The following is a 19,215-nucleotide window of genomic DNA, read 5'->3' as shown; positions in this document are numbered from 1 at the left end:
CCTGGACAGGAAGCCAGTCTGTCGCAGGGCATTTCCCCAACAACCGACTTCTGTATGTTTTTGGACTGTGGGAGGAAACTAGAGTGCCCGGAGTAAACCCGGAGTAAACCGGGAGTAAACCGGGAGTAAACTGTGAGTAAACTGTGAGTAAACCGGGAGTAAACCGGGAGTAAACCGGGAGTAAACTGGGAGTAAACTGTGAGTAAACCGGGAGTAAACTGTGAGTAAACTGGGAGTAAACCGGGAGTAAACTGGGAGTAAACCGGGAGTAAACTGGGAGTAAACTGGGAGTAAACCGGGAGTAAACTGGGAGTAAACCGGGAGTAAACTGGGAGTAAACCGGGAGTAAACTGTGAGTAAACTGTGAGTAAACCGGGAGTAAACTGGGAGTAAACCGGGAGTAAACTGTGAGTAAACTGTAAGTAAACCGGGAGTAAACTGGGAGTAAACTGGGAGTAAACCGGGAGTAAACTGTGAGTAAACTGTGAGTAAACTGGGAGTCAACTGGGAGTAAACTGGGAGTAAACCGGGAGTAAACTGTGAGTAAACTGTGAGTAAACTGTGAGTAAACTGTGAGTAAACTGTGAGTAAACCGGGAGTAAACTGGGAGTAAACTGGGAGTAAACTGGGAGTAAACCGGGAGTAAACTGTGAGTAAACCGTGAGTAAACCGGGAGTAAACTGGGAGTAAACCGGGAGTAAACTGGGAGTAAACTGGGAGTAAACCGGGAGTAAACCGGGAGTAAACCGGGAGTAAACTGGGAGTAAACTGGGAGTAAACCGGGAGTAAACTGGGAGTAAACCGGGAGTAAACTGGGAGTAAACTGGGAGTAAACCGGGAGTAAACTGGGAGTAAACTGTGAGTAAACTGGGAGTAAACCGGGAGTAAACCGAGAGTAAACCGTGAGTAAACTGTGAGTAAACCGGGAGTAAACTGGGAGTAAACTGGGAGTAAACCGGGAGTAAACTGTGAGTAAACTGTGAGTAAACCGGGAGTAAACTGGGAGTAAACCGGGAGTAAACCGAGAGTAAACTGTGAGTAAACTGTGAGTAAACTGTGAGTAAACCGGGAGTAAACCGAGAGTAAACTGTGAGTAAACTGTGAGTAAACCGGGAGTAAACTGGGAGTAAACTGGGAGTAAACCGGGAGTAAACTGTGAGTAAACTGTGAGTAAACCGAGAGTAAACTGTGAGTAAACTGTGAGTAAACCGGGAGTAAACTGGGAGTAAACTGGGAGTAAACCGGGAGTAAACTGTGAGTAAACCGGGAGTAAACTGGGAGTAAACCGGGAGTAAACTGGGAGTAAACCGGGAGTAAACTGGGAGTAAACTTGGAGTAAACCGGGAGTAAACTGGGAGTAAACCGGGAGTAAACTGGGAGTAAACTGGGAGTAAACCGGGAGTAAACTGGGAGTAAACCGGGAGTAAACCGGGAGAAAAACCGGGAGTAAACTGGGAGTAAACCGGGAGTAAAACAGGTGATGAAGCTTCATGAAACAGTGTCATATTTTCAGAGGTCAGTAGGGGGCGCCCTCAGTTTAAAAATGATGTTGCAATAGAATAGATGTTCAAAAACACATTCATGGTCCAGTAGACGTCACACTCTACTCTACTATCAGATGTCGAGAAATGAGGCTTCGTGAAGCTTCACTGCATCGACAGTTTCCACTCAGATACTTCATGACGTCACGTGATCCACGTCCGCACCTGGTTCTGCGATGGCGTTCCCGTTCAGCTCGATGATGTCAAAGGTCAGCTGACGGCCGCCGGTCGAGGCGTCGTCGTCGTGTTCGTGACTCTCTCTCACGCCGACGCACAACTGCGGGAACTCGTCCGTCACCAGAACCAGCAGCTCGAAGACGGGCAGAGAGTCCGGAAGCTTCAGGGCGATGTGCTGAGAACATGGTGGAGACACCAGTGAGTTTACTTGCATCAGAATATTGATGGTGGGATCGAACTTTTAAAATGTTGAAACTTTGATTTACTTCATTCAATAGTTGTCGTTTTTAGGTATTAAAAGTATTACAGTATTTTCCGCACTATAAATCGCACTTAAAAGCCTTTACATTCCTCAAAAAACGACAGTGCGCCTTATAATCCGGAGCGTTTTATATATATATATACATTACCTGGTGGGTGACTTGTTTACAAACATTTTTATGACTCACTTTTATGCGCCGACTGAGCTGACGCGCCGTGGGCTTGATTACGTCATTGCGTCATCACAGGGGGGGGGGGAATTAACGCACGTCACATCATGGTGGACGGCTATGGAGTAAGATTACTGCCAACGTTTTGAGCGAGTGTGTTGTGCAAAATCACTCTGCTGCGCGCTCAACCAGTCATACATGCGTGTTCAACATGACATACACGTGCGTTCAACATGTCATACACGCGCGCTCTAGCCGTCATACACGCGCTCAACTTCACTGCTGCTCACTCCACGTTTGTCTGCTCACAACACCAGTCTCACGCGCTGCTACTTGAAGCCTTTTAAACATCATTTGAACATCGTTACCATGGGAGTGAACGGAGTTGTCAGAACGCTTAATAAAGTTTGACTTTATCTTACTTTTTTGTTGACGTTCCCTTTAGCACAGCTTTATCTAGTGGATGCATAACACAACTGACCGGATTATAATGCAAATAGAATAAAATAAACTTCTATGTGCATTATAATCCGGTGCAACCTATTTATGAAAACACTTCTAAAATAGGCCATTGAAGGTGCGCCTTATAATCCAGTGCGCCTATAGTGCGGAAAATACGGTAATTGAATATTGAATGTAGGACTAAATAGGGATAGTACTATAAACTTTAATTCTTTAATTTAATACTTTAATTAAAGGTTCAATTAGTAGAAGCTGATATTCTAATTCCCATAATTCAGACATAGATGTTCTCAATTCAATATAATTTTTAGCCTTTTTAATTCAATATAAAAATGTGACGCCGGAAAAGTACTGCGATACACGAGCGCTTCCTTCATCACGTTATTGAATTATTAGAATTTGAACATCGAGCAAAAAAATACATCATTTTGAAAATGTTCATCATTTTTAATGCAATTATTTAAAACAAATTCTTTCAATGTCAAAAAAAAGTAAATTAATTAAAATCAATGTAATTCTTCAAAAAAAAAATACAAAATAGTTTCAAAGAGAAATGAAACCATTGAAAATAAACTGATATAATTCATCAGACGTGATCAAAACTCACCTTCAAATGCAGGAACTTCTGCAGCGGCTCGTACCACAGCAGCAGAACCAGGCCGCTCGGAACCGCGGCGCACAGGAAGGTGCTGTCGGTGTACGGGTTCCGGGCTGGAACACAAGAACCTTCAGCACCGCGAGCGAGACGATGGAACACGACGTGACTCACCGACGCTGCACCTCCTGCAGCCTTTAGTGTCCGGGATCTTAGCCGAGACCGCAAACTTCCTGAGAGTAGGATTCAGTACAATGTATACAATATACTCATCAAGTTTATACTTTATTGAGTATTGTTTGGATCGTTTAAGCGCTTTGTGACCCTGGTCTGGAAAAGCGCTATACAAATACAAATGACTTACTTACTTACTTCTTAATTAACATTATACTTCTGGACTGTGTTTTCACTACTGCTTATTGTTGTGTTATTGTGCACCACTGGTGTGTTACTATTGTAATAGTGTGTTATTGTTTATATGTCGTTATTATTATGTTACTTTGTTATTATAGTAAACAGTTATTTATAAATGTGTCATCATCACCACACATTTATCTTTAGATAAAATACTATATTTATATCTACTTTTATAAGATATATTTATATCAGTATAAATAGTGTTTATATACTGTAATACCTAATCTGTTTCTTCTTCATTTCTTCTTTAATTTAAATATTACTCTTTTAATTTTCAAATCTATGCTCTAATCAAAATAGTATTTTGTCGTGCAGTTTTTTTTAACATCTATTTATTTATCTTTGATATAAATGGAATTTTAATGGAAAAAAAATGGAAAATGTAACTTGTATTTTATTCATTTATCTTGGCTGTACATCGGATACTAATTAAAAACACTTGATGATATTATGTTGTAATATTTACTAAAACTAAGCTAAATAAAGTTGTCAGTTTCCATTTATTTAGTATAATTTCTCGTGTATTGCGTGTTTTTTAACCCCAAACACTCGTCACAGGTACCTGGCGCTGATGCGCTCGCTGATGCGACTGGTGCTGAGTGACAGGTGTCTCTTCTGAAGATGACCCTTCTGTTCGAACAGAGCCGCCAGACTGTGCGAGCAGATCTGAGAGGACTTCCCTGTGGGGGTCGAGAAGGTCAGATCCAGGGTCGGGAACAGGACCAGAGCCGCTCACCTGACACGGACATCAACACGTTGTTCATCACGTAGAGCCACGAACATCGCTGAGGCAGCAACTGTGGAGCAGACATGCGTTCATTTAAGTGTGTGTTGTTGTGATGTGTGTGACTCTATTCAGTGTGGGTGTGTGTTTGTGCAAAACTCTCTTTTCATTGAAACATTGACATTAGAAAATGATCTTAAGCTCCGCCCACTGAAAACACTTTGTTTTTCTGGAGATTAAATCTTGTTGAACATAACCACACCCACTCTGCTGTGTCTCTAAGTGCACTGCTTTACAGTACACTGTGATACAGTGCACTTACTTGGCCAGCGCGGATATTTGGTCAGTGTAGTACTGTCTCAAATCAAGCTCTGCTGCTACACACTTAAAGTGTAGTACTGTCTCAAATCAAACTCTGCTGCTACACACTTACAGTGTAGTACTGTCTCAAATCAAACTCTGCTGCTACACACTTACAGTGTAGTACTGTCTCAAATCAAACTCTGCTGCTACACACTTACAGTGTAGTACTGTCTCAAATCAAACTCTGCTGCTACACACTTACAGTGTAGTACTGTCTCAAATCAAAGTCTGCTGCTACACACTTACAGTGTAGTACTGTCTCAAATCAAACTCTGCAGCTACACACTTACAGTGTAGTACTGTCTCAAATCAAACACTGCAGCTACACACTTACAGTGTAGTACTGTCTCAAATCAAACTCTGCAGCTACACACTTACAGTGTAGTACTGTCTCAAATCAAACACTGCAGCTACACACTTACACTGTAGTACTGTCTCAAATCAAACACTGCTGCTACACACTTACAGTGTAGTACTGTCTCAAATCAAACTACTACACACTTACAGTGTAGTACTGTCTCAAATCAAACTACTACACACTTACAGTGTATTACTGTCTCAAATCAAACTACTACACACTTACAGTGTAGTACTGTCTTAGACTGTTTTATTACGGATCCAAGAGGAGGTCAACAGGTTGGACAGGTTGATCAGGAGGGCTGGTTCTGTGGTTGGAATGAAGCTGGACTCACTGGTGACAGTTGCTGAGAGGAGATCATTGAACAAACTACTGTCCATCATGATGATGACAGTCATCCTCTGAACACTGTCATCAGTGAGCAGAGAAGCAGAACGAATGCTCCTTCCCATGATGCAACACTAATAGACTCAGGGACTCATTCCTCGGGATATTAAATTGTACAATTCTGCGTTCTGGGGCAGGAGTGGAGTAAAAGTATTTTGACATTCTATTCTATGTTAGTCTTTGAATGCTTTGTCTTTGTTGTTTTTCTTGGATCTATGTTCTTTATCTTTAGACTTAGATTGTATCATCTTGTTCTTTCTCTTTATTTATCTTTGTTCTTGTTCTTATTTTATTTTGATTTATTTGTTTTATGAAAAATTGCTGTATTTTCTGTGGCTATTGGAAAAGAACAATTTCCCGAAGGAGACCTCCTGAGGGGTCAATAAAGTTTTACCTTACCTTACCTTACCTTAAATCAAACACTGCAGCTACACACTTACAGTGTAGTATTGTCTCAAATCAAACTACTACACGCTTACTGTATACTTTATTGAGTATTTTTTGATTGTTTAAGCGCCTTGTGACCCTGGTCTGGAAAAGCGCTATACAAATAAAAATTACTTACTTACTTACTTACTTACGTACAGTGTAGTATGTCTCAAATCAAAATCTGCTGCTACACACTAACAGGAAATGACTCGACAGCTTCTTCTTCTACTTCTTTTTAACACTGATTGTAACCAGTCGTTGAAACACTATCGCAGACACAGCGCTTTACACCAATTGAAACAAGTTATTAAGTTGTGTTTCGTTGTGTTGTTATTGTTGTTCTGTTGTTTTGTTGTAAAATGAGTGTTTCCGCAAGACATTTACGTCGGTAAGACGCGTCGTCAGTGACGTAGCTTCAGTTTAGCTTCATCTACGTCACTAAGTGTCCATCGATCCACACTACATTTTCTGCCTGTTTGAGTGCACCAATGGAGTGCTCACATCACATTACATTTTCACACACTGCCCATCGCACTTATAATATTAAGTGCAAGTGCAGAAGTGCATAAAGCCACGTCCAGTGTCCATCAGAGGCGACGAGGTGGAGATAGTTGACAACTATAAGTACCTCGGCGTGTGGCTGGACAGTATAAGTATAATAAGAAAGTTCAGAGTAGACTGTACTTTCTGAGGAGGCTTCGATCATTTAACATCTGCAAGAAGCTCCTCTGCATGTTCTACCAGTCTGTGGTGGCCAGTGTTCTATGCTGTGGTGTGTTGGGGTGGAAATGTGTCCAAGAGTCAACAGGTTGTTCAGGAGCTTGTGGTTGAAGCTGGACTCACTGGTGACAGTTGCTGAGAGGAGATCACTGGACAAACTACTGTCCATCATTGATGATGTCATCATCCTCTGAACACTGTCATCAGTGAGCAGAGAAGCAGAATGAGTAACGAATGCTCCTCCCATGATGCAACACTAATAGACTCAAGGACTCATTCATTCCTCGGGCTATTAAATTGTACAATTCTGAGTTCTGGGGCAGGAGTGGAGTGAGAGTATCTGGATGTTCTGTTCTATGTTAGTCTTTGTATCCTTTGTCTTTGTTATTTTTCTTTGATCTATGTTCTTTATCTTTAGACTTAGATTGTATCATCTTGTTCTTTCTCTTTATTTCTCCTTGTTCTTGTTCTTATTTTATTGTGATTTATTTTTTATAAAAAATTGCAGATGATGATATTTTATGTTTGTATCCTTTAATACAGTCTTTGTGTTATTTCCTTTGATCTATGCTCTTAATGCACTTTATGACACTTCTCTTCTGTCATCTGCTGTGAACTGGAAACCTTATTTTCCTGAAGGAGATCTCCAGACGGATTAATAAAGTCTAATCTAATCTAATAATCAGGCAGGTCTTGAGTGTAACACATGCTTAAGACGCTCACATTATATACATATAAATTCGTGTCCATAAATAATGTGATAATGTCGTTGCCCTTTTCTCCAGGCATTTCCTACTTTTAACTTGTTGGGTCAGAAAAAATTCTTTGGCAAGAATCAATATATCCAAGAAATAAAAGAAAAGACTAATGAAAGCTAAAAGCAACACAAAGTGATGATCTATGCTCTATATTTGCACTTTGTTATCTCTTTGCCCTTTGTTCTTGTTACTTGAACTATGTCTTGCTGCCATGACACTTTCTGTACCTTCTATCGTCGGCTGTGAACTGGACACAATGAACACAATATAATAGAACGAGGAGGTGAAAGATTAGAACAATATAATAGAACCAGGAGGTGTAAGATTAGAACAATATAATAGAACCAGGAGGTGTAAGATTAGAACAATATAATAGAACCAGGAGGTGTAAGATTAGAACAATATAATAGAACCAGGAGGTGAAAGATTAGAACAATATAATAGAACCAGGAGGTGAAAGGTTAGAACAATATAATAGAACCAGGAGGTGAAAGGTTAGAACAATATAATAGAACTAGGAGGTGAAAGGTTAGAACAATATAATAGAACCAGGAGGTGAAAGGTTAGAACAATATAATAGAACCAGGAGGTGAAAGGTTAGAACAATATAATAGAACCAGGAGGTGAAAGGTTAGAACAATATAATAGAACCAGGAGGTGAAAGGTTAGAACAATATAATAGAACCAGGAGGTGAAAGGTTAGAACAATATAATAGAACTAGGAGGTGAAAGGTTAGAACAATATAATAGAACCAGGAGGTGAAAGGTTAGAACAATATAATAGAACCAGGAGGTGAAAGGTTAGAACAATATAATAGAACCAGGAGGTGAAAGGTTAGAACAATATAATAGAACCAGGAGGTGAAAGGTTAATACAATATAATAGAACCAGGAGGTGAAAGGTTAATACAATATAATAAAAAAATGAAACGTTTTTTTTTGCAGAGAGACTAAAGCAGTAATTTATTTAAAAAAAATGCATCAATTGATCTTTCACAAGAAATATACAGGAATCATGTGTACTCTACAGTTTTTCCTATAGATTTATTGATATTTAAATGTATATGTTTTAGTTTTTTACTTTTGTTCATGTGTGGTATTAAGTAACTACACATGTAAAGTGTCTATTCAATATGGAATTAAAATAAGATATATCTCACGTCTTTTTTGCTGTACATTTCTTACGGATTTCTTTATTGGGAGAAGGAAACATGGTCGAAAAAAGAAAATGGAGAAATCGCGCCACCTTGTGGAATGTTGTACAATGGCGGAAAACAAGCAACAATGAAAGTACGTTAATATTAATTACACATTAATAGATTGTAAAGTAAATATTATGTATAAGAACCAAGTCGTCTTGAAAACGTGGTTATTGAAATTTGTAAGTGTTAAAATGTAAAAAAAACAACAAAATCCTCTCTGATCAGAGCAGGTGGAACAGTCCAAGAAGGAAGGAGGGGGAACTGGATCAAACCATTCTCCAGTCAAGGCGTTTTTTTCCCCTTGTTTCTTTAAACCATGACGTTTATGAGTCAGAAAGGTTTGTTTGACTTTAAAATAAAGACGCAACTGACGTCATCTAGAAAAATAAAAAAAGCGCTTTAATCTGATGAAGGTCCAGACCCTCCAGCGCACCAGGAGCGCCATTGTTTGCTGTGACTGCGCGCTTTTACCGTGTCGTCGTTTGCGTGCGCTAACTGGAGGAACATTTTTTTGCGCGTGCGAGTCTCAAGAACAAGAGAGCGCGAGATGCTCCGGATCGATCGGACACCTGGACGCACGTGCTGAAGACACGTCTCTGTGGAACATCTGCGCGGGTTCTGGAGCCAGAAGATGGAGGGACGGAAGCGCAAAGTCAAGTTCGACCCGTTCGAGCTGGAGGTCCTGATGAACGAGGCGGGAAAACACCTGAGCGTGATCAAGAACCGACGCATGACGCTCGCCAGGAGGAACGCGGTGTGGGAGGAGATCAGCGAGAAGGTGAACGCGGTGGGCAAGAAGATGCGCTCGCTGGAGGAGGTCAAGAGGCGCTACCAGGACTTCCGCAGGAGGACCAGGGAGAAGGCGACCGGCAGGAAGAAGAGAGCCACCGGGGACCGGGACCAGGACGACATGTCCAGCACCGAGGAGGAGGAGGAGGAGGAGCAGCAGGAGTTCACGTTCGAGATGGAGGAGGTCCTGGGTACGACCTACGACGCCGTGACCATCAAGGAGGAGCACGGTAAGAAGTCTGTCCTCGAAATAAATCGATATATAATACGAAGTTAAACTAATGGTCCACCGGTTGTAACGAAGGCGTCAGAAAAAGATCTACGCAAAGATATATTGACATCTTCTGTCAGCACAGGTGTCCGGACAGGATCCAGTGACCGGTTCGGTCCGGGCACTTCCGACGTGATGACGTCACGTGCCGTAAATGCGAACGTCAATTTAAAATCCTTTTTTTTAACGTCAACAGAGCGATTGCATCGTACAATTTTTTTTTAAAACCATACATAAAACATTTATATTAACATATATTATATTTATCATTTATATTAACATAAATAAATAAATATTAAAGACGATGTTTTTCAGTCCAATCACTTTCCGTTCTTTCATTTCCTGGTCTGACGACACACGTGACTTTTAGATGAATAATAAATAAATGTTTTTGTGGAACAAATATCTAAATCAAAATGGTTACTTGGAATAACTGTAGGATATTGACAAGTCATTTCTTTGAAATTAATGTATTCATTTGTGAGCTTTATTTGTATTCAGTACTAAAGTTCCACATTGATGATGTACAAACTTGAGGTGGATCGACGTTCATATTGTTTTTATATGTTCATTCTTCAAAAGTAATGCAACTAAAAACAAACAAAAACACCCTAGAAGAATTGTAGTGTTCTTTATTTACGGAAGTTTTTTTATTTATGTATTATAATGTTGTGTTATTATGAAAAAAGATGATATAGCAGAATTGTGTTATTGTACACACGTGTGTGTTTATGTCTGCGTACAGTGATTCTACTATAGTTGTAATAATCTAACTGTACTATTAAGTCTACAACAATTTAATTGGTTTAGAATAATCGATACAGTTCTACTAAAAGTCTTCCAGATGGTAGTAGTGTGTTTAAGAAATAAAATAAAACATGATTGTTGATAAAAACTCAATATTTTGTACAATAATAATATCATCAATAATTGTTTTAAATGGACTTTATTAGACTTTATTAATCCCTCTGGAAGTCTCTTTCCAGTTCACAGCAGACGATAGATTTATGAAAGCAAGAGAAAGAACATAGTGTAAATAAAAAAGAACATAGTGTAAATAAAAAAGAACATAGTGTAAATAAAAAAGTGCAAGGGATAAGTGCAAATATAAAGAACATAGATCCCGAAAACTTATAAAGTCTAATTGGACGAGGAATTGATTTTGTATTTATTATTCTCTGTCCAAACATTTATTCCTTTAATAATAGCGATGATTACAAAATACTCATAAAGTACACAAAGATGTTCGTCACTCAACGGTGAAGTTTCAAAATACTTTCTTGTTACTGTTGCTGCCGCTGGACCGACAGCATTAACTACAGTATTGTGTCACTTTGTGTCACTTTGTGTCACTTTGTGTCACTACTCTTGTATCTCTACCTCCGTCAGCATTGAGGCGAGACGATCCATCGCTTTTAACGTTTCATTACAGTTTGACAAACTGACATGTTTTATTTTAAAGTAAAACCATTTTTTTAGTGTTGGGCGACCGTTTGGCTCTCATTATAAAACACAACTTTATCAGCGATTTGAAGATACAAGAAAGGATTTCTTTAGACAATATTGTAACAATGACGTTTCGTTACAGCAACAATAACTAACTAAACCAACCTTTAAATCAAAACAATGACCTTCATATAAAATAGTTTATGACCTGGTTTCTTAGATTAGATTAATTTTCTTAATCCCTCTGGAGATCTCAGGAAATGAGGTTTCCAGGTCACAGCAGACGACAGAAGGTTCAGCAAGTTTCATAAAAGCAGGAACAAAATGCAAATAAAGAGAACAAAGAGATAACAAAGTGCAAATATAAAGAGCAAAGTGCAAAGAGATAACAAAGTGATCCCTGACACTACATATCTCTTTTTCTAATCATTTACAAGAAAAACTTGATTTAAATGATGTAAAAAAATTTTTTAAAAAAAGGAAGTTTGTAAAGTTTAAAGTTTTTTGTAGTTTAAAATGTAACATTTTGCTGAAGGTTTAAATCAAAGTTTTGCGATCTAAAGTGTGATCGATTGTTTCTGTCTGGTGGCTGACGCAGTAAGAGAGACCAATCCTGTATTGACACTCCGAAAATTCCTAAATCATCATCGAAATCCTGCGATATCTTGGCGATGACTGAGGACGAGAGGATACAGTGACTCCAGTATCTTTTAAAGCTTTGAACATATTTTGGTTTCAAAACAAATGAGCAGTTACATCTGCAACACCAGAGTCAGGTACTGGATAATACTACACATATATACTTGTTACTACACTATCACAACACCAGAGTCAAGTACTGGACAATACTACACATATATACTTGTTACTACACTATCACAACACCAGAGTCAAGTACTGGACAATACTACACATATATACTTGTTACTACACTATCACAACACCAGAGTCAAGTACTGGACAATACTACACATATATACTTGTTACTACACTATCACAACACCAGAGTCAAGTACTGGACAATACTACACATATATACTTGTTACTACACTATCACAACACCAGAGTCAAGTACTGGACAATACTACACATATATCATTGTAACTACACTATCCCAACACCAGAGTCAAGTACTGGACAATACTACACATATATACTTGTTACTACACTATCACAACACCAGAGTCAAGTACTGTACAATACTACACATATATACTTGTTACTACACTATCACAACACCAGAGTCAAGTACTGGACAATACTACACATATATTCTTGTTACTACACTATCACAACACCAGAGTCAAGTACTGGACAATACTACACATATATTCTTGTAACTACACTATCCCAACACCAGAGTCTAGTACTGGACAATACTACACATATATACTTGTTACTACACTATCACAACACCAGAGTCAAGTACTGGACAATACTACACATATATACTTGTTACTACACTATCACAACACCAGAGTCAAGTACTGGACAATACTACACATATATACTTGTTACTACATTATCACAACACCAGAGTCAAGTACTGGACAATACTACACATATATCATTGTAACTACACTATCCCAACACCAGAGTCAAGTACTGGACAATACTACACATATATACTTGTTACTACACTATCACAACACCAGAGTCAAGTACTGGACAATACTACACATATATACTTGTTACTACAGTATCACAACACCAGAGTCAAGTACTGGACAATACTACACATATATACTTGTTACTACACTATCACAACACCAGAGTCAAGTACTGGACAATACTACACATATATACTTGTTACTACACTATCACAACACCAGAGTCAAGTACTGGACAATACTACACATATATTCTTGTTACTACACTATCACAACACCAGAGTCAAGTACTGGACAATACTACACATATATTCTTGTAACTACACTATCCCAACACCAGAGTCAAGTACTGGACAATACTACACATATATACTTGTTACTACAGTATCACAACACCAGAGTCAAGTACTGGACAATACTACACATATATACTTGTTACTACACTATCACAACACCAGAGTCAAGTACTGGACAATACTACACATATATTCTTGTTACTACACTATCACAACACCAGAGTCAAGTACTGGACAATACTACACATATATTCTTGTTACTACACTATCCCAACACCAGAGTCAAGTCCTGGACAATACTACACATATATACTTGTTACTACACTATCACAACACCAGAGTCAAGTACTGGACAATACTACACATATATTCTTGTTACTACACTATCACAACACCAGAGTCAAGTACTGGACAATACTACACATATATACTTGTTACTACACTATCACAACACCAGAGTCAAGTACTGTACAATACTACACATATATACTTGTTACTACACTATCACAACACCAGAGTCAAGTACTGGACAATACTACACATATATTCTTGTTACTACACTATCACAACACCAGAGTCAAGTACTGGACAATACTACACATATATTCTTGTAACTACACTATCCCAACACCAGAGTCTAGTACTGGACAATACTACACATATATACTTGTTACTACACTATCACAACACCAGAGTCAAGTACTGGACAATACTACACATATATACTTGTTACTACACTATCACAACACCAGAGTCAAGTACTGGACAATACTACACATATATACTTGTTACTACATTATCACAACACCAGAGTCAAGTACTGGACAATACTACACATATATCATTGTAACTACACTATCCCAACACCAGAGTCAAGTACTGGACAATACTACACATATATACTTGTTACTACACTATCACAACACCAGAGTCAAGTACTGGACAATACTACACATATATACTTGTTACTACAGTATCACAACACCAGAGTCAAGTACTGGACAATACTACACATATATACTTGTTACTACATTATCACAACACCAGAGTCAAGTACTGGACAATACTACACATATATCATTGTAACTACACTATCCCAACACCAGAGTCAAGTACTGGACAATACTACACATATATACTTGTTACTACACTATCACAACACCAGAGTCAAGTACTGGACAATACTACACATATATACTTGTTACTACAGTATCACAACACCAGAGTCAAGTACTGGACAATACTACACATATATACTTGTTACTACACTATCACAACACCAGAGTCAAGTACTGGACAATACTACACATATATACTTGTTACTACACTATCACAACACCAGAGTCAAGTACTGGACAATACTACACATATATTCTTGTTACTACACTATCACAACACCAGAGTCAAGTACTGGACAATACTACACATATATTCTTGTAACTACACTATCCCAACACCAGAGTCAAGTACTGGACAATACTACACATATATACTTGTTACTACAGTATCACAACACCAGAGTCAAGTACTGGACAATACTACACATATATACTTGTTACTACACTATCACAACACCAGAGTCAAGTACTGGACAATACTACACATATATTCTTGTTACTACACTATCACAACACCAGAGTCAAGTACTGGACAATACTACACATATATTCTTGTTACTACACTATCCCAACACCAGAGTCAAGTCCTGGACAATACTACACATATATACTTGTTACTACACTATCACAACACCAGAGTCAAGTACTGGACAATACTACACATATATTCTTGTTACTACACTATCACAACACCAGAGTCAAGTACTGGACAATACTACACATATATACTTGTTACTACACTATCACAACACCAGAGTCAAGTACTGGACAATACTACACATATATACTTGTTACTACACTATCACAACACCAGAGTCAAGTACTGGACAATACTACACATATATTCTTGTTACTACACTATCACAAAACCAGAGTCAAGTACTGGACAATACTACACATATATACTTGTTACTACACTATCACAACACCAGAGTCAAGTACTGGACAATACTACACATATATACTTGTTACTACACTATCACAACACCAGAGTCAAGTACTGGACAATACTACACATATATTCTTGTTACTACACTATCACAACACCAGAGTCAAGTACTGGACAATACTACACATATATTCTTGTAACTACACTATCCCAACACCAGAGTCTAGTACTGGACAATACTACACATATATACTTGTTACTACACTATCACAACACCAGAGTCAAGTACTGGACAATACTACACATATATACTTGTTACTACACTATCACAACACCAGAGTCAAGTACTGGACAATACTACACATATATACTTGTTACTACATTATCACAACACCAGAGTCAAGTACTGGACAATACTACACATATATACTTGTTACTACACTATCACAACACCAGAGTCAAGTACTGGACAATACTACACATATATACTTGTTACTACAGTATCACAACACCAGAGTCAAGTACTGGACAATACTACACATATATACTTGTTACTACACTATCACAACACCAGAGTCAAGTACTGGACAATACTACACATATATACTTGTTACTACACTATCACAACACCAGAGTCAAGTACTGGACAATACTACACATATATTCTTGTTACTACACTATCACAACACCAGAGTCAAGTACTGGACAATACTACACATATATTCTTGTAACTACACTATCCCAACACCAGAGTCAAGTACTGGACAATACTACACATATATACTTGTTACTACAGTATCACAACACCAGAGTCAAGTACTGGACAATACTACACATATATACTTGTTACTACACTATCACAACACCAGAGTCAAGTACTGGACAATACTACACATATATTCTTGTTACTACACTATCACAACACCAGAGTCAAGTACTGGACAATACTACACATATATTCTTGTTACTACACTATCCCAACACCAGAGTCAAGTCCTGGACAATACTACACATATATACTTGTTACTACACTATCACAACACCAGAGTCAAGTACTGGACAATACTACACATATATTCTTGTTACTACACTATCACAACACCAGAGTCAAGTACTGGACAATACTACACATATATACTTGTTACTACACTATCACAACACCAGAGTCAAGTACTGGACAATACTACACATATATACTTGTTACTACACTATCACAACACCAGAGTCAAGTACTGGACAATACTACACATATATTCTTGTTACTACACTATCACAAAACCAGAGTCAAGTACTGGACAATACTACACATATATACTTGTTACTACACTATCACAACACCAGAGTCAAGTACTGGACAATACTACACATATATACTTGTTACTACACTATCACAACACCAGAGTCAAGTACTGGACAATACTACACATATATACTTGTTACTACACTATCACAAAACCAGAGTCAAGTACTGGACAATAATACACATATATACTTGTTACTACACTATCACAACACCAGAGTCAAGTACTGGACAATACTACACATATATACTTGTTACTACACTATCACAACACCAGAGTCAAGTACTGGACAATACTACACACATATACTTGTTACTACAGTATCACAACACCAGAGTCAGGTACTGGACAATACTACACATATATACTTGTTACTACAGTATCACAACACCAGAGTCAAGTACTCAACAATACTACACATATATACTTGTTGCCGCGTATGTATCGTAGCCAGTACACAAGCCTGGTTGTAACAGTTTTCTTTTGCCAGTAACAACGTTAAAACTGTCCTTGACTGTTTTGTCCAGAGATCAAGCCGTGCTCAGAAGAGCCTCCTGCGGACCCGGTCGACCCGGAGGAGCCTCAAAACGCCGCGATGGGCGTCACTCAGGAGCTCCTGAGGGAGCAACGGAAACAGTCGGCCGCCCTCCAGGCCATCGCTCGTGAGATGCGAGCGGGCAGATCCATGGCCCGGTCAGCCAGACGCGACTCTCTGGCGATGGCCAAACACTGTCGACAGATGCTCGGCGCCGTGTCGGCGCTGACCACGGCGGTCGGATCTATATCGAAGGTTCTGGAGGACGGGCTGCGAGAAATGAACGCCATCAAGGCAGCGAAGGACAGTCGAGAGACGCCTGTGACGACGTCGACTGTGATCAGTTAATGCTGTGTTTCAAGTGTTCTAATGTTTTCAATACAAAATCATGTTCATTTGTCTGGAACTCTTTCAATCTTACTTTGATTATACGTTTGCGAAGCATCGTCGTATCATCTGTTTCATGAAGCTTCATCAACACATCACTACCATCTAGTGGACTCTGAAGGTAATGACACTGTTTCATGAAGCTTCATCAACACATCACTACCATCTAGTGGACTTTGAAGGTAATGACACTGTTTCATGAAGCTTCATCAACACATCACTACCATCTAGTGGACGCTGAAGGTAATGACACTGTTTCATGAAGCTTCATCAACACATCACTACCATCTAGTGGACTCTGAAGATAATGACACTGTTTCATGAAGCTTCATCAACCCATCACTACCATCTAGTGGACTCTGAAGATAATGACACTGATCATGAAGCTTCATCGACACATCACTACCATCTAGTGGACGCTGAAGGTAATGACCCTGTTTCATGAAGCTTCATCGACACATCACTACCATCTAGTGGACGCTGAAGGTAATGACACTGTTTCATGAAGCTTCATCAACACATCACTACCATCTAGTGGACTCTGAAGGTAATGACACTGTTTCATGAAGCTTCATCAACCCATCACTACCATCTAGTGGACTCTGAAGATAATGACACTGTTTCATGAAGCTTCATCAACACATCACTACCATCTAGTGGACTCTGAAGATAATGACACTGTTTCATGAAGCTTCATCAACACATCACTATCATCTAGTGGACTCTGAAGATAATGACACTGTTTCATGAAGCTTCATCAACACATCACTACCATCTAGTGGACTCTGAAGATAATGACACTGTTTCATGAAGCTTCATCAACACATCACTACCATCTAGTGGACGCTGAAGGTAATGACACTGTTTCATGAAGCTTCATCAACACATCACTACCATCTAGTGGACTCTGAAAATAATGACACTGTTTCATGAAGCTTCATCAACACATCACTACCATCTAGTGGACTCTGAAGATAATGACACTGTTTCATGAAGCTTCATCAACACATCACTACCATCTAGTGGACTCTGAAGATAACGACACTGTTTCATGAAGCTTCATCAACACATCACTACCATCTAGTGGACTCTGAAGATAATGACACTGTTTCATGAAGCTTCATCAACACATCACTACCATCTAGTGGACTCTGAAGATAATGACACTGTTTCATGAAGCTTCATCAACACATCACTACCATCTAGTGCACTCTGAAGATAATGACACTGTTTCATGAAGCTTCATCAACACATCACTACCATCTAGTGGACTCTGAAGATAATGACACTGTTTCATGAAACTTCATCAACACATCACTACCATCTAGTGGACTCTGAAGATAATGACACTGTTTCATGAAGCTTCATCAACCCATCACTACCATCTAGTGGACTCTGAAGATAATGACACTGTTTCATGAAGCTTCATCGACACATCACTACCATCTAGTGGACGCTGAAGGTAATGACACTGTTTCATGAAGCTTCATCAACACATCACTACCATCTAGTGGACTCTGAAGGTAATGACACTGTTTCATGAAGCTTCATCGACACATCACTACCATCTAGTGGACTCTGAAGATAATGACACTGTTTCATAAAGCTTCATCAACACATCACTACCATCTAGTGGACTCTGAAGATAATGACACTGTTTCATTAAGCTTCATCAACACATCACTACCATCTAGTGGACTCTGAAGATAATGACACTATTTCATGAAGCTTCATCGACACATCACTACCATCTAGTGGACTCTGAAGATAATGACACTGTTTCATGAAGCTTCATCAACACATCACTACCATCTAGTGGACTCTGAAGATAACGACACTGTTTCATGAAGCTTCATCAACACATCACTACCATCCAGTGGACTCTGAAGATAATGACACTGTTTCATGAAACTTCATCAACACATCACTACCATCTAGTGGACTCTGAAGATAATGACACTGTTTCATGAAGCTTCATCAACCCATCACTACGATGACTCATGTTATTA

The 19,215-nt window shown here is 38.8% G+C and overlaps 2 protein-coding genes across 4 annotated transcripts in view; one reads left to right on the top strand and one right to left on the bottom strand.

The window, feature by feature from the left end:
• The window catches only part of map4k2 (mitogen-activated protein kinase kinase kinase kinase 2), a 56,467-nt gene that overhangs the window by 4,332 nt on the left and 32,920 nt on the right, over positions 1–19,215 (bottom strand). For all 3 annotated transcript variants that reach the window (XR_015710874.1, XR_015710875.1, XM_087788535.1), the window contains 5 exons: positions 4,360–4,420; positions 4,186–4,303; positions 3,381–3,439; positions 3,219–3,322; positions 1,707–1,893 (listed from right to left, as the gene is read on the bottom strand). Coding sequence is in view for 1 of the 3 variants with exons in the window: in XM_087788535.1 (XP_087644661.1) it covers positions 1,707–1,893; positions 3,219–3,322; positions 3,381–3,439; positions 4,186–4,303; positions 4,360–4,420 (529 nt within the window). In the remaining 2 variants the exon portion in view is untranslated. The remainder of the gene's footprint in view (positions 1–1,706; positions 1,894–3,218; positions 3,323–3,380; positions 3,440–4,185; positions 4,304–4,359; positions 4,421–19,215) is intronic.
• LOC148081121 (uncharacterized) lies at positions 8,524–17,217 on the top strand. Its single transcript, XM_087788537.1, has 2 exons — positions 8,524–9,583; positions 16,812–17,217. Exons 1-2 carry the CDS (start codon positions 9,196–9,198, stop codon positions 17,165–17,167), a joined length of 744 nt encoding a protein of 247 aa, XP_087644663.1. The 5' UTR covers positions 8,524–9,195; the 3' UTR covers positions 17,168–17,217.

Source organism: Callionymus lyra, chromosome 4 (assembly GCF_982586985.1).
Source record: "Callionymus lyra chromosome 4, fCalLyr1.hap1.1, whole genome shotgun sequence".
In the NCBI taxonomy this organism is placed as follows: domain Eukaryota; kingdom Metazoa; phylum Chordata; class Actinopteri; order Syngnathiformes; family Callionymidae; genus Callionymus; species Callionymus lyra.
This window is presented reverse-complemented; position numbering and strand designations above follow the sequence as displayed.

Excerpts from the sequence above, each read along its gene's own strand:
- LOC148081121 (XM_087788537.1), top strand. The coding sequence starts at position 9,196 with ATGGAGGGACGGAAGCGCAAAGTCAAGTTCGACCCGTTCGAGCTGGAG. Across the intron at positions 9,584-16,811 it reads GACCATCAAGGAGGAGCACG|AGATCAAGCCGTGCTCAGAA; the intron begins GTAAGAAGTCTG and ends TGTTTTGTCCAG.